At 48.8% G+C, this 21,373-nt stretch overlaps 1 protein-coding gene across 3 annotated transcripts in view; it reads left to right on the top strand.

The window, feature by feature from the left end:
• Window positions 1-21,169, top strand: part of NIPAL3 (NIPA like domain containing 3) — a 53,368-nt gene extending 32,199 nt beyond the window's left edge. For 2 of the 3 annotated variants that reach the window (XM_004741164.3, XM_004741165.3), the window contains 6 exons: window positions 3,581-3,677; window positions 5,650-5,785; window positions 7,617-7,705; window positions 9,338-9,401; window positions 12,085-12,179; window positions 16,708-21,169. In XM_004741164.3, coding sequence (XP_004741221.1) covers window positions 3,581-3,677; window positions 5,650-5,785; window positions 7,617-7,705; window positions 9,338-9,401; window positions 12,085-12,179; window positions 16,708-16,907 — 681 coding nt within the window. In that variant the 3' untranslated portion in view covers window positions 16,908-21,169. Of the gene's footprint in view, window positions 1-3,580; window positions 3,678-5,649; window positions 5,786-7,616; window positions 7,706-9,337; window positions 9,402-12,084; window positions 12,180-13,809; window positions 13,842-16,707 lie in introns of all 3 variants that reach the window. The other variant, XM_045063961.1, reaches the window with a different exon arrangement.
• Window positions 21,170-21,373: the final 204 nt, after the last annotated feature.

Genomic DNA, 21,373 nt, shown 5'->3' on the forward strand with positions numbered 1-21,373 from the left:
AAAATTTGTGTTGTTTATTTATTTTTTCCCAATATCCCACAGCTGATAGAAGCTGATAGAAACACAGGAGACTCTAAAATGGTCTCCTAAACTCCCAGGCCCAGTTATGTCCCGTGTTAGGTCTACAGATAAACTGGTGGAGGAAGCATGTAAGGTATTTGAGCAAGCTACTGCTACAGATTCCTATTCCCAGCCAGGCACTGTGCAAAACACTTAAAAAAAAATTTTTTTTAAGATTTTATTTATTTATTTGCTAGACAGAGATCACAAGTAGGCAGAGAGGCAGAGAGAGAGAGAGAGAGAGAAGAAGGGAAGCAGGCTCCCTGCAGAGCAGAGAGCCAGATGTGGGGCTCAATCCCAGGACCCCGGGATCATGACCCGAGCAGAAGGTAGAGGCTTTAACCCACTGAGCCACACAGGCACTCCAGTGCAAAACACTTTCTTACATACCATCTCAAATCCTCCCAACCGCCCTGTAAGGTAAATGTTTTTCTCCCCATTTTATGGATGAGACAGTTAAGCTCAGGGAAGTTGGCTGACTGCCCAGAGTCCCATGAGAGCAGAGCTGGATTCGAGGCCGGCTTGGCCTGCTGCTGAAGGTGGTCACTGTTTCTCCTCTGACACGAGCAGCCTAGCAGTGCTCTACAGGCCTGGAGTGTTCTTTCTCCTTAGTTTGCTCATGAGGCAAGGAATAAATTTCTCCAGGATTGAGCTTGAGTCACCTCCCTGCCTCTAGTCAGCCTCAGCGCACACCTGTGGTCCCAGGTGGGAGGGTGGTTGGCGGGGGGAGTGGAGAAACGGCTGCCCGACAGAGCCATAGAACAACCCCTTCAGAAAAAGCTTAACCCCCAGAACACAGACTTCTCTCAGGGAGCCCTGGGCTTGAATCTGTGCTGTGTGACCTCACCCAAGTCACCTACCTGGAAGCTTGGAAGCAGGTGGGAGCCACTGGACCAGAGCTGGTGGCTGGGAGACGCGAGGTGGTGTGGAAATCACGCATCCCTCAGCAGATGCCCAGTTATCCCTGTTTGTCTTCCTTCCTCGTGTCTGCGAGGCGGTGCTGCTGGAACTGAACTCAAGGCGGGTTGGCTGCCGGGGGTGCGTTAAATGGACCACAATCTGAGGAAGTGTTGAAAGCAAAGAACTTTCCTTCCTTGTCACAAGTAAGGAGACAGGAAGATCACTGTCAGAGCACTGTCTCCCCTTGGGGTTAGTGCAGGAAGCTTTTAAGCAGCGTGCTAGGGGGGCAGGGGCAGAGAGCTTGGCACCTTAAGAAACTTACACATCTTCGCTCCTTCCGCACTTGGGTTTAACTGCGCATGCTTAGCATGTCCGCATGCTGGTGCATACATTGTAAGTTCAAAAAAATGGCGGAAAACCCCTCCCGTAGAAGGAGATCTTGGTATTAGAAGGAGCCAGAGGGCAACTGAGGCAACTGAGGGGGCTGCCCTGCAGGCATTGATCTCCGTGTGGCTCCCGCAGTGGAGTAGCCTGCAGAATCCCTGCCCACACCTCTGCTTGGTGGGAGCTATTTGTTCTGCCAAACAGACCCATTCTTCCCCTGCATTTGTCCCTTCCCCGTCCGCCTGATGGCTTTCAATCCTCTGAACTGAGTAACTCTCTGTTGTGCCCTAACACTGGCAGCTAAAGAGATCTGGCCCCCTGCAAATTCAGTCATTGCTTTGTTGTCTGCTGGGTGCCAAACAGCGGGACGCCGGGCGGACGGTAGGGGCGCTGGCGAGCACAGCGTAGCAGAGAGAGGGGATGGCGTCCAGGCTCCCTGTCCTACACCAGACAATTATGTCACCGCATGTGTCAACTGTACTTCAGGAAAGAAAGAAAGATAGAAAAACAGGAAGGGGAGGGAGGGTGGGAGGGAGGAGAGAGACATGCTCCCAGGACTCAAGGTCACCCACACCGCCCTCTCGCAGCAGAAGGCTGAGCTCTCTTCCCAGGCTCATTTAAGCATCATGAAGAATGATTGGCAAACTGGGCACGCCTGATGGTTAGGGATGTGGATGAGTCACTCACCTGCTTGATGGTGTATTCTGCAGCGATTAAAGATAATTATGACAACTTCGTAAAATATGGGAATTGGTTTGTGGTGACTAAAAATGGCCCAGCACAAAATTATGCATTCACTATGACGACAAACAGATAAAATATGTATTCCTGGGGGTGCCTGGATGGCTCAGTCGTTAAGCGTCTGCCTTCCACTGGGGTCATGATCCCAGGATCCTGGGTTCTAGCCCCTCATGGGGCTCCCTGCCTGGCAGGAAGCCTGCTTTCCCTTCTCCCACTCCTCCTGCTTATGTTCCCTCTCTTGCTGTGTCTTTTCTCTGTCAAATAAATAAAATCTTTAAAAAAAAAAAAAATATGTATTCCTGGCCACAAAGACAGGAAAATGAAAACAGCCGGGTGTTTTTTGTTTTTTTTTTTTTTTAATGGTCTCTAATTAGGAATTTAAAAAATTTTCAAATGCGTTGGTTGTTACGATAAATAAACTTCAGTAAGAGTTTAGGGTAGGCAAATGGGACTGCGCTAAGGTCAAAGTTTGCTGCTTTTGTTTTGCTGGGCACTGGTGCTGGACTGACTTCTTGGGAAAATGTTGCCAAATGTCTGGGCCCTTGAGGAGTAGAAAGGACAGTCGTTAAGGCAAGGCAGGAACCCCACTTCACACTTGTGCATGTCTAGCAGGAAGATTCTGTTGACTGAGCGCCTCCTAAGCCCCAGGCCCTGGGCTTCCCTCCTTCAGGTGGTGTAGCCTTGTGGAAAATACACGGGGCCTGGAGGCAGACTGTCCAGGTTCAGATCCTGGCTCTGCTCTCTCATTAGCTTCAGATTGTGATCGTGCCTACTTCACAGAATCATTGTGCTGATTGAGTGAGTTTAGCATAGATACAATGTTTGGAACGGTGCCTGGTATGTTTATGAGTTCGTTAAGTATAAGCAGTGATCGTGACCCTGCAAAGGAAAAATCATTCCCGTTTCACGGATTGGGTAACTGAGGTTTAGAGAAGCTAAGTGCCTGGTCCAAGGTCACACAACTATTTTAGCAGTGGATCTGGTTTCAAACTTGGCCTCCCTGACTGCAGATGTCCTTGTCTTTCTCCCCCACGGAGCTGCACCCACTGGATCTGTGGTTAGGGGGTGGGGACGTGAATACTTACCTACTTGCCCCAGGGAGCTCATCTCCTCAGTGAGCCAGTGAACCTCTCTTTGACCGACCTTCAGGGGTCACCTGCAGAGCAGCAAAGTGGAAAGAAACCTTCCCAGCCTGATCCTGGCCATCCATGACCAGGTGTGTGTGCGTGCGGCCAGCACAGCGCCCTCAAAGCTCAGAGGTGAGCCCCTTGTCGGTGTTGCCCAAGGGGCAGAGATTGCCGCAGAATTCATTCTGAATCCCCTCCTTTTGCATGAAGTCTGTCAGTGGTTTGGGAAATGCTGGATGTTCAGGTCCCTTTCAGTGCTGAGGGTCCATGACTCCAGCCACATCAGCCCAGTCCAGCCCACCAGCATCTCCCAGTCTTCCCTGCATCCGCGTGCACCCTGCTGACCGCCTGCTTGCTGCTTCCCATAGCTTGTGGAGATCATCCTGTTCTGCTTGCTGCTCTACTTCTACAAGGAAAAGAACGCCAACAGCATCATCGTGATTCTTCTCCTGGTGGCGTTACTGGGTAAGTGGGGGTCCGGGTGGTTGACCATGGCCACCGTCCCGTTGCACCACGAGGTCCCTGCGGTCAGGAAGCAGCTTCCGTCAGTCCTGTCAAATACCCAGAGTCCCCTACGTGCCGGGAACAGTGCTGGAAACTGGCCACGGGGGTGAACAAGACAGACGGCCCCCTGCCCTCGGGGGTTCTCCGTTCCGAAGGCAGGAATGACCAGTAAGCAAGGAGGCAAATGCATAGAAGAGAGACACGTTGGGGCCGTGAGGATCACAGTGAAGAAGAGGACAGCAGAGGGAGGGTGAGGCGGGGCGAAAAGGTCGAGGCAGACAGGCTCCAGCAACCGAGTCCTGAGGGCTTCCCCGCAAACCGGTCAGGCTAGGAACGAGTTTTGGATTCAAAAACAACTGAGTTTGCTCTCTGACTTTTTTTTCCCCCCTCTCTTCTTGGAGGGATGGGTGCCATGTGAGAGACAGCTCCTACATCAGACCGAGGCAAGGCCTGACTCCACACGGAGTCTGACACACTCACTAGGGCTGGGAAAAGGACCCGAGCTTCCAGGGAAGAGGTGGGGGGCCCCCTCTGGCTGCTTCCCAGGGGCTCTGGCCTCGGGCTGGTGACCCCTCCAGTTTAAGCCACATCGCCGTCTCAGAATAGACATAGGAGAATGCCCAGATCTCAGGGGGGAGAGCAGGGTTAAATGAGGTGGGCACAAGTGCCCAAGACATGTTGTCGGTCTTCTGTCCTTCCCACACCGAGCCCCCAGTGCAGTGACAGGCCCTCAGCCCCACAGACAGGGGACACCGTAGGACAAGGTTCCATTATTTTGGTATTTTTAAAACAGCTCTATTGAGATATAATTTACATACCGTAAAACTCACCTATTTAAAGTATACAGTATAAACAGAACCCCATAACATGTGGCTTTTTGTGACCCGTGTCTTTTACCGAGCATAGCACTTTAGATGTTTGTCCCGGGAGTAGCTAAGATCGGTGGTCCATTCCTAAGTGCTCTTGTTTCCAAAGTAGACTGGAATGTCATAGTCGCCAAATGTCCTCTCTGGAGAGTAGGGAGGCCAGAGGGTTCTAAGGTGCATTGGCCACCCTCCTCCTGCCCACTTCTCACTAACAGGGACACCCTCTTAAAAGTGCCTCTCTTAACTGGACTGCTGATGTTTGGAAATGGTCATCGAGTTTGTGGGGGGCCCAGAAGCTGCTGTGTGATGGGCTGTTAGCAGGAGAGAAAATGTGCAGAAGCCGAGAAAAACAGGAGAGCAGAGCCCTTCAGCCAGAACACTGGGCTTCGTTTGTACCTGGATGTGGGGGTGGCCGATGGGGGGGGGGCTGACAGCAGCCATTTCTGTACCGCTGGGGAAAGCAGTGGTCTCCACGGTGAGGTGAACAGTGGTACCTCATCTGTTCTACTACGTGCATACCCTATAAGCACAGTGTTACATGAGGATCACTTTAAAATGCACAAACAGCTATATTTTGGAAAAGTACATTCATGGGCCTAGAGGCAGGATTCCAAAATATTGGGAGATCTCTGTCTAATGAAACGTTTTTAAAAATACAAGTGAATGAGCGTTAGAATAAAAAATAGAGGGCGCTTGACACATCATGTGGTCTTTTTCCCCCTGTAACTGCCATAAGAAGGGTACTCCCAGGAAGTTCATGTATCCATTTAGGGATGATTTTTGACCATGGTCCAGACACAGAGAGTTAAACTCAATGCCCTTTCTTCCTGGTGTTCAGAAGTGACACTCGGAAGCATGTGGGCATTTTGCTCTCCCCACCTTGGACAGAGCACATGGATAGCGGCAACTCGTGGAAGGCGGGGGAGATCTGCTGCCTCTGGCATCCTCGCCATCCCTGGGGTGGCCCAGCCAGGGCTCCCTCCATCTTTTCTCGACACGTCCCTTGGAGTCATCAGCTCACTTGCAGGGTCTGATGCCCTCGCCTGGTCCTCATTCATCCCCTGCAGGCTCTATGACGGTGGTGACCGTGAAGGCCGTGGCCGGGATGCTCGTCTTGTCCATACAGGGGAATCTGCAGCTCGACTACCCCATCTTCTACGTGATGTTCGTGTGCATGGTGGCCACCGCTGTCTACCAGGCCGCGTGAGTTGCAAAGTCTCTCCCTGCGGGGCCTCTCCACGTTTTGGGGTCACTTCCATTTCTTGCGCCTGATTTCATTTGTTCTTGAAGCTATAGGGAAGGCAAAACATTCAGACACAGCCCGTAAGCTGAGCAAGGGTCAGCATCCACTGCAGAGAGAGGGGTCACTGATTTGCTGAGCTGTCCCCTGGAGGGACTCTGTGCCCCTTGAAAGAAAAAGCCGGGAGTGGAGGTGTTTTTCTCTCTGCCTCAAACTGGGAGAAGGGGCAGCCTCACTTTGCCTCTGCCCCAGTGTGGGTGTCTGTTTCAAGAAGAAGCGGTGTGTGCCCACATGAGAGACTTCTCTGTCTGCTAGGTGGAATAGCAAGTCGTCCTTTCTTGTCCTCCGGGAATCTTCTCCAGAGCATCATTTCTGTCTCAGAAGCAGTGGTCCTGAGGGTGGGCCTGAGCCTTGTTCCCATCTGAGACCAGGTGATCTGCAGAGGGCCCAGGAAGGCCTGGGATGGCCCTGCTGGGGACAGGAGGGTGAACGGCACAGGGCTCAGTGTAGCATATGAGGCTGATGGATCCTGGGTGGGGCAGGCCCGGGCCCCTGGTGGCTGGGCTCGCCATGCCCCAGCGGTGGCCTGGAGCAGTTGTTAGAGTGACCGCTGCCTTGGGGCTCCAAGGGAAGCCCCTCACACACACCCTATTTCACGTGAACTTAAATTCATTGGATCCCCCCACCGAACCCCTTTGAAGCAGATGATCCCATCCTCATTTTGCTTTTGAGCAACCAAAGGGGCAAGGCTGAGATGTGAACCCCGGCATCGGGCTCCGCATCCCACACCCCTCGCAGCTCCAATCCAGGCCTCTGCCGCAGCTTCTCTGGGATCGGATTCCGTGTCCACAACTGAGAATAACAGCAAACCCTCCTCAGAAGGAGCACGAAGCTCTCTGTGCCGTCCCCAGGACGACCTCCTGAAAATCTCAGCCCCTTTTATGATTATAATTGATTATTACTGTCCCGAGTCCTACTGCAGAGATTCTGGTCATTACCCCTGAGCCCACCCCGCCCCAGGCTCCGTGCTGAGCACTCCAGAGTTACAGAGGAGAACCTAGTGCCCCCCACCCCTGCAGGGGAAGCTTCTCACTCACCCAGCCAGCACACAGCTGCACAGTCGCAGAGCCACACAGCCACCGAGGGCCTCCTGTGTGCCAGACCTTCTGCCACGGAGGCAAGAGCAACAGCCACTGTCCTTGGAGGCACTGCCAGCCCTGGGGTGGACGAGTGCAGTCGAGTGGGACAATATGAACAGCTACCACCCAGAGAACGGACAAAGAATAGATTCCAGAATGAGGGAGTGTCGATCCTAGATGGAGAGAGGAGGAATGAGTCTAATTTCCTCTCTCTTTTTCCCACCTTTATTGCAGTAAGCATGTTATTTTTTTATTGAGCAGAAAATGTGCTTTAAAAAAATATTGACAACAACAGGCAGAATCGCAATAAGTGCCACGGGAGTTTCTTGGACTGTTCATGGGAACAGGATGGCCCGTTGTAGGGGTGCGTGGGGATGTAGGGGACACTGACGTGAGGAGAGGGGTATTTCCAGTGGGTGAGAACCATGTGGCCAGAAGTGCATACCTGGGAAGGCGTGGCCCCCTTGGGGAATGGCGGTGGACCTCAAGCTGTGTGACAAGTGGGAGCAAAGCGTGGACCACAGCCCCAGAGATGCACCTGCATGGCATCTTTCTTTCATGTGTTGTCTTCATATTTCAAGCTAAGCCTGCTGTCACCAGCTGCCACCTCAGCCTTTCTAATGTGCCCACTGACCAGAGTGCTCTTGTGTTGAAGGTTTTTAAGTCAAGCCTCGCAGATGTACGACTCCTCTTTGATTGCCAGCGTGGGCTACATTCTGTCCACTACCATTGCCATCACGGCAGGTAAGGGCGGTGACTGCTGGATTTCCGTCTCCTACCTTAGCAGCAGCGACGTTACCCCAGTGTCAAGGGATGAGGCTCCGCCTCTGGCAAAGGGCCAATTCTACTGACATGTTCTACCTGTTAGAGTTGCGTTTAGTTTCATGGAGAAAGTGCAAGATTTCGAGCCAGAGAGACCTGGGTCCCAGAACAGACACGGAGCTGTGTGGCTCTGGGAAAGTCACTTAGCCTCTCTGAGCCTCAGTTCCAGATTCATAAAATGGGAATAATAACACTCACCTCCCAGAATTGGAATATGTACAATATGTACTCCGTAGAGCGCATATAAGGTTTCTTTAACAATTTTTGCCATCATCTTCTAGCTCCTCTACATGACCCCAGATTTCTTTCTATAATTTCGAGAGGTTATGACCGTATGAACATCTGTGATAGAACAGGCGGTGGGTAACCTGTCATCATTCTTATAGTTCCCTTTTCATCCTTAGGTGGCTTCCGAGGCTGCAAGCATATCAGATTATGTTTGTTTTTAAGGGGCAGTAAAGGCGATAATCTTCAAAGTGAAAAGACCAGTAAGGGCCAGTGTGCCTCCCTTTGAGCAAAGCTTGGCCATAAGGCTGTGTGTTTCGCACTTTAGACCAGCGCTGCTCAAATCCTGCCTGTAGAGGCGGGAGCAGGGTAGGCACATGCCCGTTGGGGCCTGTGCAATGAGCAGACCTGGGGATCCAGTGGGATGTCAGCCCAGAGCAGCCAGAAAGTGAACCCAATGTGAAAATATAAGTCCCGGTCAAGAACTTGGGTCTGGGCAAGGTTGAAAGGAATAGCCAATAGCATGAAGCAATCAGAAGCTTGGGGGGTGTGGGGAGTGGGAGCCCAGAGATACAGCCAGAAGCCCATGGAGGTGAAATGAGTCCAGACAAAGGCTGCTGGGGGGCGGATGAGGGTGGCAAGCCCATGTTACTGCCGCCTCCTGGGAGGGGGCTGCCGGCCTGCCGTCTGCTGGCCATGTGAGGTCAGAAGGCTCTGAGCATAACTTGAAGCCTTGTTCTTCCATCCTGAGAAAGACCAGAGAGTGGCGCTTAGGTGGCCCTGTTGGTTAAGTGTCGGACTCTTGGTGTCAACTTGGATCATGATCTCAGGGTTGTGGGATCGAGCCCTGCCTCGGGCTCCCCACTCAGTGCCATGTCTGCTTGGGATTCTCTCTCTCTCCTACTGCCCCCACCCCTCCCTCCCTCCCCCCCGATAAATAAATAAATCTTAAAAAAAAATGGGTGAAGAGGGTGTTAAAAACTGCAAAAAAGATCTACAGTTTCATTCTTAATATGTTTCATTGGGGGAGGCTGGGCACAGGGTCCGTGCAAACTCTATACCCTTTTTGTGGGTCTAATGTTATCTCAAAATAAAAAGTTAAGAAAAAAAGATGGCAATAAGAGGGACGTTGGAGGAGAAAGAGAAGACAATCTGTCCCCCCCAAAAAGGACTTTTATTCTACTCTTCTGACACGTACCCTGCTGGTCATCAGGCTCCTGACCACTTCGGTTTCCTGCAGGGAAGAGAGCTTAGCCGAATCCTAGACAGACAGGCAAGAAGGTGATTTGAAAACAGCTCACCCATGTTCGCCACTTTCTGCCTCTGCAGGCGCAGTGTTTTACCTGGACTTCATCGGGGAGGACGTACTGCACATCTGCATGTTTGCACTGGGGTGAGTCCCTGCTCCGTGGCCCTGGGGCAGCTCACCTGTCTGGCCCGCTATTGCCTCTGCCTCTCACACAATCCTCTAGAGCCGAGGGAGCAGCCAGAATTCAGAGCTTTGTCCCCCAGAGATGAGTGAGCATTTTACTCCCCAAAGGGCTTTATCTCCTTCCCCCTTCTCTTATTTTGGGCTTTAATCTCCTTGTCATAGTTTCTAGACTATCCCTCTTAGACCCATGAAAAGACTCTTCAGCCTCACCCCAGATCACAGAAATGCATTTTGAAGCCACAGGAGATGCCATGATGTTGCAAAACCCAGAAAGACTGAGGGTGTCCATGTCGGCCAGAGAATGAAGAGACCAGCTCTGTGCCACAGCGAGGGGATCTCTGATGCCAGAGGACAATCTGGCAGGACCACTAAAAATTATAAATGAGCAATGTTTGATGCAACATTCCAAATGGGACACAAAGGTGCATGTATGAGGCTGTTTATTAATTTTAAAATTAATTGTATAAGTAAATAATTGAAAGTAGACTAAATGCCCAACAGTAGAATAAATTGGGTTGTAAACAATTTGAGGATATTAAATAAATTGCAGTATTCCCATAAAATAAAGTACCATGCTGCCATTTTGAAAAATTGAGGCCAGTCTATAGATATTGACATAGAACCATGTCTAGGATGCATTAATGGAAAAAGTTACATTTTTTAAAAGATTTTATTCTATTTTTTATTTATTTGACAGTCAGAGATCACAAGAAGGCAGAGAGGCAGGCAGAGAGAGAGAGAAGGGAAACAGGTTCCCTGCCGAGCAGAGAGCCCAATGCGGGACTCCATCCCAGGACCCTGGGATCATGACCTGAGCCGAAGGCAGAGGCTTTAACCCACTGAGCCACCCAGGTGCCCCAAAAAGTTACACTTTTTTGAATGTATGGTCTATCCTATGATCTAGCAGTTCCACATCTAGATACATACCCAAAAGAAATGAGTACATATATTGACAAAATGACTTGTACCTAAATATTTATAGTAACTGTATTTGTCATATCCTCAAATTGTTTACAACCCAAATGTTTATCAATGGAGAGAGTGAAAAGCAAATGATACAGTATATTCAGGCAATGAGTTCAGTATAACAATTAAAAATTATGAACTAGGGTGGCTCGGTGGGAAAAGCCTCTGCTTTCGACTCAGGTCACGGTCTCAGGGTCCTGGGATCAAGCCCCACATCAGGCTCTCTGCTTATCAGGAAGCCTGCTTCCCCCTCTCTCTCTCTGCCTGCCTCTCTGCCTACTTGTGATTTCTCTCTCTCTGTCAAATAAATAAATAAAATCTTAAAAAAAATAATGAACTACTAATACATACAGTTAAGTGAATGAACCCTAAAAATATTTATAAGGGAAAGAAACAAGATAGAGTACACACTGTATGATTTAACTTTTAAGAAGTTCAAGGACAGAATGGGGCACCTGGGTGGCTCAGTCAGTTAAGCATCCAACTCATGGTTACAGCTCCCTGGAATCGAGCCCCACATCAGGCTCCACACTCAGTGTGGACTCTGCATCAGATTACCCCCCTCTCCTTCTGCCCCTCCCACCCCAGCTAAATAGATAACTCTTTTAAAAAATTTCTTTAAAAAGTTCAAGAACAGGCAAATCAAGTATCAGACGATAGTAGCCAGTGGCTTCCTGTGGTTTAGCATGGATTGGGAGAGGTACAAGGAAACTTTCTGGGGTGGAGGGGATGGAAATCTCTTCTCTGTTGACCTGTGTGGTAATTGCAAGAGGTACACACAGGTAAAATTCTTCAAGCACTACATTTAGCGTTTGTGCATTTTACTGCGTGTGAATTTCACCTTGGTTTTTAGAAAATGCACTTATTTAAGCTCTAGGGAAAGGGGGGGGGAGACTCTAGAAGAATCTCCCCCTATCTGAGGACATAGGACCAGGGGGAATTCAGGGACTTTTAACTACTGCTTTTTCTCCTCCTGTATTGATTGAATTTAGGCCATAAAGAACTTTCTTTATGGTGCCTGGGTGGCTTAGTTGGTTAAGTAGCTGCCTTCGGCTCAGGTCATGATCTCAGGGTCCTGGGATCGAGTCCCATATCGGGTTCTCTGCTTAGCAGAGAGCCTGCTTCTCCCTCTCCCCCTGCTGCCTGTGCTCTCTATCCCTCTGTCAAATAAATAATAAAATCTTTTTTTAAAAAAGAATTTTTTTAATTAAAAAAATGTGTTTTTTTAAGGCGAGTTTCTAAGATACAGGTGAAATGGAAGTAAAGGAGCTTTGCTCCGGATTGTCTAATTTATTGTCTAATTTATTATGTCTATTATTATATATATTATATATGTAATTATTATTATTGTCTAATTTGTTGTCTAATTTATTATATATAATATATATATAATATATAATATATTGTCTAATTTATTATGGGAGCTTTGCCCTGGATTGTCTAATTTATTCTGATGAATGCAGTGTGGCCTGCAAGGCATGGGAGGCTTTTCTTTATCCCGTGTCTGCTCCCTGCCCATCTCAAGCCCCAAGGCCTCCCAGGGCTCCTCGGCAGCGAGCCCCCCTCTGCGGCCTGCAGCCCTCTTTTTCCATTTTTCCCACTACCCGGGGTTAGAAAGCGAGCCCTCCTGCCCTCACCCTGGCCTTTTTTCTCTCCCTCCCTTATCCCTGTTCCTTAGGTGCCTCATTGCATTCTTGGGCGTCTTCTTAATCACACGTAATCGGAAGAAGGCCATTCCATTTGAGCCCTACATTTCCATGGATGCCATGCCAGGTAATGTTGAAACCCCGAGTGTCCCTCTGGCCAGCCCGCCCATATAGAATGACTGCTACTTCCTGTTTAAAGCGACAACCAGCCGCTGGGTTCGGTACAGGGAAGGTGTGCTGTGCCGTTACGGTGTGACCGTCTCTCTCTCTCTCTCTCTCTCTCTCTCCCTCTCTCTTTTTTAAATCTCTCTGTGCCAAATAGGCAATGGTGGAGGCACCTCGGTTGGTTTTGAGCCCATCTTGCCAGTTCCCGTGTTTATTTTGGGATCTCTTTAAAGACAGGTCCGATTCACACTGGGTATACTTGTGATCTGTACCTCAGGCTTCGTGCCTGCAGGAGGGAAAAAAAAAAAAATCCACTCATCAAAATGGAATGGAATAACCAGAGAGGGGAAGGAAAATAGAATGAATGAAATTCAGAGACTATCGCCTCACTTCTTAGGTGGCACCAGAGCGCGGATTGTTCTGGAAAGCCTAATTTCCCAAGGAGCTGGGGGTTCACACCAAGAAGCCCAAGCTCAAATGCCTTTAGCGGTAACAGTAACAAAGGTGTGACTCTGCAGGGCGCCTGGGTGGCTCAGTGGGTTAAGCCGCTGCCTTCGGCTCAGGTCATGATCTCAGGGTCCTGGGATCGAGGCCCGCATCAGGCTCTCTGCTCAGCAGGGGGCCTGCTTCCTCCTCTCTCTCTCTGCCTGCCTCTCTGCCTACTTGTGATCTCTCTCTGTCAAATAAATAAATAAATAGATAGATAGATAAATAAATAAATAAATGAATAAATGGTGTGACTCTGCAGAGAATGGCACAGAAGGGAGTAGGGAAGTCTTTGGAGAACCAGAGAATGCCTGCCCTGCCACAGGGACCCACATTAGGAAGGTTCATCCAGGTGTGCTGAGCTCAGTTCTGTGGGTTGCCAGTGACCACTAGCTTTCACTTTCAGTCAGAATTTTTATTTTAGGTGTAAAGATGGAACTTTCCAGGGGCGCCTGGGTGGCTCAGTGGGTTAAAGCCTCTGCCTTTGGCTCAGGTCATGATCCCAGGGTCCTGGGATCGAGCCCTGCATCAGGCTCTCTGCTCGGCAAGGAGCCTGCCTACCCCTCTCTCTCTGCCTGTCTCTCTACCTACTTGTGATCTCTGTCTGTCAAATAAATAAATAAAATCTTTAAAAAAAAAAAAAAAAAGATGGAACTCTCCAGAACATAAGCCCCACCCTTCATGAAGACACCCTAATGAGCAAACTGTAAGCCCACGGACGGCATACAGTACTGCTGATTAAAGTACTCTGGGATACCAGTGTGTTCTCAGAGCCAACTGAGGTACCCCGACTTTCAACGGCCCCAAGGTGTATGTGTCTACTTTTATATAATTTCCTCATCCTTTGCTCTCAAGCTGTCGTCTGTCCTTCATGCTCTTACCAGCCCGCCTGTGTATAGCATTTGCGGGTCAAAAGTCTCATTTGACCCCACTGTTTGAACTGTATGTAAAATTAGTATAAACAAGCTTTGAATCGGGGCCTTACACTTTCTCCTAGGAGTTAAGTGCATGAGCTTTAGTGCATGGACTTTTAAAACATCTAATCGGGCTGCTCAGATGCCTTTTTTTTTGCTTACTTCCTTGTTTCTCGGCTGTGTCCCCGATAGATGAGGGCGCTGGATAGCTGAATTCCAGATAGGTGAGGTGTCAACTCTGTGTGTGCAAGTGTGTGTATCTGTGTGTTGGTGTGTTTACAAATTGTGTATGTGTATATATCTAAGTATTTGTGTATGCATTTATACAGACGTATCTGCTAGTGGAAAATAGAAGGTAACCTAAGGTAACCTTAGATACCAACATTCTGTGGTCTGTTCGTGGATGTGGCTCTGGGCTCCTCTTTGTACCTTGTGATGGGTGGGAGGTTAGATCTTGACCAAGGGAGACCCCACCCTGGTGCTGTAGCATGTCAGGACACTTGGGGGTAGAGACTTATTCTCTTCAGTGAAAAGCGTGGGCTTGGAGTCCAGGTGGCCTGGATTCAAATCCCAGCTCTACCACCCACCCGTGGTGTGACCTTGGGCATGTCCTTGGACCTCCCAAGACCTCCGACCCTCACTTGTGAATTGGGATTCCCTCTTTCAGGGTAGTGGGATAATATGTTAAAGGCCCCTTGCACAGTGTTTGGGACTTGGTAGATGCCTGGTTAAATTTGATTTCACGTCCCTTTTGCTTAAAAAAAAAAAAAAATCCTTGAAAATTTCAGACACTTGTTTGACCTGATGCCAGGTAGAACATGAAAAATAAAACTGTTTAAAAAAGGGAGGGGGGGGCACCTGGCTGGCTTAGTCGAAAGAGAAAGAGCCTAAGAGCATCCGTGTCGGATCCCAGCTCTGACTTGGGGTCATGAGTTCGGGCCCCACATTAGGTGCAGAGATTACTTAAATAAATTTTATTTTAAACTTTAGAAATAAATTAATTAACTAATTAAATTTAAAAAAAAAAAACGATTCAACAGATTGTCTCCTAGCTACTCGGTTTCCCTGGTCAGCATTAGAACCTTGCTTTTGGTCCATCTAGATCAACAGCTTCACAGCAGACAGTAGCTACAGCTCAAGAGGCGTTTAGTTCTCCAAAAAAATGTGCTGCAGGTCACAATTTAGAGAGGATTTAAGTAATTCTAGCACGTGAAAGACTTCTAAAAAATGAGAAAAGATAAAGCTGTCCCTGTGAGCTGAGAGCTGGCCTAGCTGTCCCAGCTGGGCCTCAGTGTCCCTGGCTGGCAAAAAGCAGCTTCCCAGAACTTCAGCGTCAGACAGGGGCACTCCAACCATGATAGACCAGATACAAACAGGGCCACTCCATTGTCATGTATGAATGCAGACGAAACGTGACCGTTGACCGAACCATGGGGGACTGGCACCTCTTTACCAAGTACAGCTTGAGCCTACATGGCCTTCTCTCCATCTAGATAAGAATTATTAAGATTCCCAGTTACTAAACTGGTCCCACTTCCCGACAGCATCCATTCCAAAGCCTAGCCCAGCTTCCTTAAACCCTCTCCCAAATCGCCTAACACAAATCCCTTTTCTAACACCCTCCTACTGAGGCATCCCACAGTTCCCCACGGTGGACAACTCTCTCATGGCAATGAATGATAAAGCCACATCTGTTAGACTCTAGGTGTAATCCTGGTGCTCTTTGGCTGAGGAACTATGAAAAAAAATCCAGGAGCTAAACTGTGCCTGGTAAGCCAACAGGCACCCCTCAACTTCTCCCAAGCATGCCCCCATCCCAAAATCCAAACCACAGATGTAGACCGTACCCGTCCGATGCTCTTGAGCTAAGGCTAGTGCTGTGTGAAAGCATAGAGTCTCCCCAGGCCACTCATGGAGTCACAAGGCCATGGTCTGTGGTGTCCGATCTCAGTTCTGTGATTTTCGGCAATTAACCTCACCATTCAGAATCCGTTTTCTTACCCAGACGATGAGGATGGGATCTGGGGGGGATTCGGTGGAAGCTCCTAGGAAGGCCATACAGCATTCCAGCTGAGCGTGGTCCTCAGCATTCAAACCACCTGAGTTTGAATCCCAGCCCGGCCACTTGCCATCTTGATGACCTCAAGCAAGGTACCTGACCTCCAAGTGCCTCATTTTCCTTATCAGTAGTTATGAGGATCAGAAGAGAGAAAACTTATCAGCTGGTTAGAGTGGGGTCTGTCCCCAACTCAACACTCGGTACCTGTTAGCTATTCTCACGCTTGCTGTTGGTACCATCCTGATCTAAACCCTCAGCTCAGAGCCTGGGCAGAGGGAATAGTCTAGCACCTGCTGTTATCGTCATAGTTTCACGGAGGACACTTAGCGTTCAGTTTTATAGGACAGCCTGGGGGTAAGAGAATTTGAAATCTCCATTCCCTGCCAAGAAGAGAGCTGGCCTCCAAGCCCAGGGCCCACATGCTGGAGGATTTGCCGAGTAAGACTAACGGAATTAATGATTCAAGTCTTTGTTCTCGACTGTAAGTAGACATCCAGCGTCCACACGTGCTCAAAAGCAGCAGGCTGTATCATACCTCCGCTCTCTGCAGATCAGCAATGTTCAGTGTGAAAGGTCAGATCTCGTTCTCTCTGAGTGTCACGATGCATTGTGTCCCCACCAGGTGTCCGTGACATGGAAGTTACCCTCTTCCCTCCAGGGGATAATGATCCTGGTTTAATTCGGTAGTAAAATATTGGCATCTACCACGTTCGAAGCACAGTGCTGGTCGTGCTTCTCCTGGGACCCAAGCACACATTCCCGCCTCATTCTAGACCAACCCGGGCTTCTCTTGACAGGGACTGGTCCGTGTGCCTGTTTCCTGAAGATTCGTCCCTGTTGCTTGGCAACCATAATATTTCTAGCATACATTTATGGTTGCTCTTTTTTTAATCTAAAGCATTCAGGAGCTTGGCAAGGCACGTGATTAGCACCCGAGCCCTGTAATCAGACCGTGGTAGGGTAGAGGGAGATGCAGCATCCTTGGGCCCCCTTGCCGCATAATGATTTGGAGAACATGGATTTCATTTCAGGTATGCAAAACATGCATGACAAGGGAATGACAGTTCAGCCTGACCTCAAAGCTTCTTTTTCCTATGGGGCCCTGGAAAACAACGACAACGTTTCAGAGATCTACGCTCCCGCCACGCTGCCCGTCATGCAAGAGGAACACAGCTCCGGGGGTGCCTCTGGGGTGCCCTACCGAGTCCTGGAACACACCAAGAAGGAATGAGCCCGCCTTGAAGGAGACTGCACTTCCCTCCATTTATAACTGCTCTCAAGTCAGGCCGACAGTGAGCAGTTCGACCCTGAATTCTAAAGTTTGCCTTTCAAGTTCTTATTTTTTTTTAAACAGAGAACTCTCTAAAAGGGGATCTCGGAGACCCTTTGTCTCTGGCAAAGAATATATTATCTTAGTCTCAGAGGTTTCAGATGACCGGGTGGGGGGTGGGGATGGGGATGAAACCTGTATTCCCCCTTCTCCGGGGTCGGAGGGAGTGCAGAGTTCAGACTCTGCCTGGTTCTGTCCAGCCCGCTTGGGAAAGCAGTCATGATCCCCAAGGATGGTAACTGAGCTTCCTCTGGCAGTGACCAAAGATTGCCGCGTTCCTCGGGGCTAAAGCAAGGCAGACATTCCGTTCTCACTTGCCACATCCCGTGAAAGGCTAGAGACCTCAGAATCTAATCTTCCCTTGCCTGATCCTCCCCATCTCACTCATCATTCCACATTTCCACTAACATCTGTGCTGTCATCCCGAAGCATAGTAAGGCCAGCCCTGGGAACATCCTATCATTCACCTGTAGAAAATACACTTTGGCCTTCCAGTGGTCTGTGCCCTTCCGGAGAAAACATGCTTGGTGTGCTTGTATTAGATCTGCTCTGAAAACTAATTTGGTTTTGGTTCTGTGAACTATGTAATTGCTTTCCTCCTCCCAACCCGCCGCCCCGGGTTAAGAGTTAAGAGAAGGCGCGAAATAAGGACAGGAGCAGGGGTAACGATGCGTTAGCCCACAAAGGAAGAAAAATCCCTTTTCATCCTACAAAAAGTGAATGTGCCACTTACAAAAGGATAGGCAGAAAATCTGGCTGTTTCATGGGTGTGTTCCTGCCCACCAGTGCCCGCTGGGAGGCTTGGGAGTGCTTACTGCAGACAGCCTCCATCCTCTCTCCATCAAACCAAACTTGAATTACTGGTTCATTTCCTTGGAATTGACCGAGACCCTTTAGGTCGCACCATGTGCGTATGTCTGGGAAAGCGGGCATTCTTGGTAAGGGATTGCTGCTCTCTTTCTGGCTACATCCATAACTATCTTCTCCTGGACTGACTATAGACTTCTGAGAATGCCAGAAGGGTTTGCGGACTTGAGCATAACAATCCCCTAGGGAGTGTGTTTAAAATGCAGATTCCTACACCCCTACACCCATTCCTCCGTGGGAATGACAGAGAGGAAAAAGAGTCCACATTCTTAACGGACAGCAGGGTCATTCTGATGCAGGCAATCCAAGGAGCACACACCTTGAAATTGAGAGAGATGGGCTGTGAAAACCTGGGGCGCCACACCCCTCCTGGAAAGTTGTTATTACCCTAACTTGTTTCCTGTCCAGGGCTCCTTTAGCAGGTCAAATAATTCCCATAGGATCCGAGGCATTTATCCATCTCATGATTACTACTTCGAATGACCCTTACTGTTTCCCTAGGCACTCTTTAACTAATAGGCGAGATAACAGTGTTAATAGACCAGTGTTGATAGATCATTAACCTTTATGGATTGTGCTTCATACCGATTTACTACCTTGACTTTGAAAACTGGCATCTGTTGCTTGTGATAACCATTTCGGTATTGTGTCTGACATGCCTAAGAAGGCAGCAGACGATGACCTTTTTTCTTCAGGATACATGTCCACTCAGTTCAACAATATTTGTGACGCATTTGCTGTGCTTTACTGAGCATTTGGATGGGGGCGCCTGGGTGGCTCAGTTGGTTAAGTGTCTGCCTTTGGCTCAGTCCCCTGTCAGGCTCCCTGCTCAGTGGGGAGTCTGCTACTCCCTCTCCCTCTGCCGCCCTCTCCACTCTTGTGTGTGATCTCTCTCTCTCTCGCTCGCTCGCTCTCGATCTTTCAAGTGAATGGGTAAAATCTTTTAAAAAACTAAATAAATAAGCATTTGGATGGTGAGGGCTACAAAGAATAGCCGTGGTCTCTGCCCTGCAGACCCGCAATGGAAGATACAACAGGGAGGGTAGGGGGGTGGGCACAGAGCAACCATGGCCCACAGAAAAAGGATGGTTAAGGAAGCCCTGCTAAAGGTCAGGCCCAAGCCCAGAGCAGGTTATTCAGAACCCAAGATGATTTTGGGGGCACCTGGCTGGCTCATTCGGTTGGGCATGTGACTCTTAATCTCTGGGTCATGAGTTCAAACCCCATGTGTGGTATAGATTTAAAATATTAAATCTACATTTAAATAGTTAATTTTCTAAATTTAAAATACTTAAAAATGTTTTAAATTTTTTAGTTAATTAATTAAAAAACAAAAAGAACTGGTGATGATTCGGGCTTTGCTCATCAATGGGGCAAATCTTGCAAAGATGTGAGTAGGGTGACCACCTCCCTCTGCCCTCATCAGAGGGGCCAGCATTTGCAAAAGGGCAGAGATGGGGAGTGGGTGTTGGCAAAGAAAAGAGAGATAGAGAGGATGGTGGGAGATAAGCTGGAAAGATAAGCAGTGGATGCTCATGGAGGCCTCGAATGCCAGCCAGAGGAGATCAAGGTGTATCTCAGAGAGCATGGGAGCCATTGATGATTCATAAGAGAGAACAGCAGGATCAACACTGATTGGAAAAGAAGCTTTATGCAGAGTATAGGGAATTATACTCTATATAGGGACAGTAAAAGTCACTTTTCAAGGTCAAGCTGTAAGCCCACCAGAACAAAACAAAAAAGGAGAGTTAAAACCTGATTTTGCTGTTCTTCAGATTTTCCAAGTGACTTTTCTAAGGTGGGCAGGATGAGGGCAGAGTGGATAAATGAAAGATGAGCAGGGGCGCCTGGGGGGCTCCGCCGTCATGAAGCATCTGCCTTCGGCTCAGGTCATGATCCTGGCGTCCTGGGATCGAGCCCCTCATTGGGCTCCCTGCTCGGCAGGAAGCCTGCTTCTCCCTCTCCCACTGCTGCTCCCCCTTCTTATGCACTCGCTCTCTCTCTCTCTCTCTCAATTAAATAAATAAATAAAATCTTTTTTTAAGAAAAGGAAGGAAGATGAGCAGGGAAGCCATCTCAGTATGTCAGACCAGGTGATCATTCTGGGGTTTTATGTGCTCCAACCTCACTCCACCCATTCCCTTTTTTCTGGTTATGCGCCTTTTGGTCTCGAGCCAGGCAAGAATGAGAGGAATGGATAAAAGCGTGTTTCAGTTTCAGGTCAGCTGACTGTCATGTTTTCGGTACCACCAGCCCCCATCTCTGGGGCCTGGGCCGCCTCTGCCTGCTGGTTGTGGGTGATGGCATTGTCCTCTGAAGCTGAGCACAGCAAGTCTGAGCAGAGAGCACAGGACAGTTTCCTGATGGGAAGCCGGGGTAGGCCCCTGGGGACTCTGGGACAGCAGCCGATCTGGAGCCTTGGACTCCAGAGTTCTGAGTCTGTCTGGGGCTTTCTTCTCCCACCCTTTGTCTCCAAGTAGAAATGGACTGTTTACTGGTGGCACTTGCTGTTAGGTTAGGGGACATGGGGGGGGGGCGGGTATCAACTTTTTACTCACAGCCCAGTGTCTTTATTTTTTTTCTCCTGGCTCTGAGATTCCCAAGTCCTCTGGAATGCTCCAAGCCATGTTAAGAAGCATGCCTCTCTCTCTTTCCTAGCAGCCAGTACCTAAAGCAAGGTCACCAAACTTGGGTTCAAATTTCCCATTGCTCCCTGGTCTTCCTCTCTGCACTCCACTCTGTCCACCTCTTCTAAAGACTGGCACTCTGGGTTCTCTAATCAGACATTAGAACCAGTTCTAAGACTGGTCCCAGTGGGCTTTAATGAGAGCTCAGACCCTCCCTGGACCCCTCCCTTGAAGACGCATCTGATGAGGCCATTGCATTAAACTTCAGGTCACGTGGGGTCTTTGCAGCGTGAAACTGATTGCTGGGTAGGGAAAAGAGGACCGACCTTTCCGCTGCTTTTCCGGGGGAAACCAGCCAGCTTGGTGGTACTGGTATACACAGGACATCCATCAGGGTAGAGCTGGAGACCCTCCACCCCGCCTTCTTGTGAATTCCATATCTGGTCCAACGGTGGCTGATGGGCAAAAAAAAGAAAAAAAGAACTGCGTGTTTCTCTGAGAAGCTGTGTAACTGAAGTCACCTTAGAATATATTCCATGTGGATGCTTATATTTTGTTAACTCCATGACTGATATAGATAGCATGTCTTATTTTTCAAAAAATGTGTGTGTTAGGTGCAAATAACATTATAAAGTGGTATTTAATTAAAAAAAGACCATGTGACATCTATTTAGTTCGAGTCTTATGTTTGGCTAATTCTTTCTAAAGTTGTCGGGAATAGTGCTGTCCAGCAGAACTTTCAGCAGTGATGGAAAGTTCTGTTCTGTGTCTGCTGCTAAGGACCGCAGCCACTAACCACATGTGGCTATCGAGTGGTTTAAATGTGGCAAGTGCATCCTAGACACTAGATTTTTAATTTTATTTAAATTTAAT

The sequence above is a fragment of the Mustela putorius genome, unplaced genomic scaffold, assembly GCF_011764305.1.
Source record: "Mustela putorius furo isolate JIRA1106 unplaced genomic scaffold, ASM1176430v1.1 tig00003853_pilon_pilon_pilon, whole genome shotgun sequence".
Classification (NCBI taxonomy): Eukaryota; Metazoa; Chordata; class Mammalia; order Carnivora; family Mustelidae; genus Mustela; species Mustela putorius.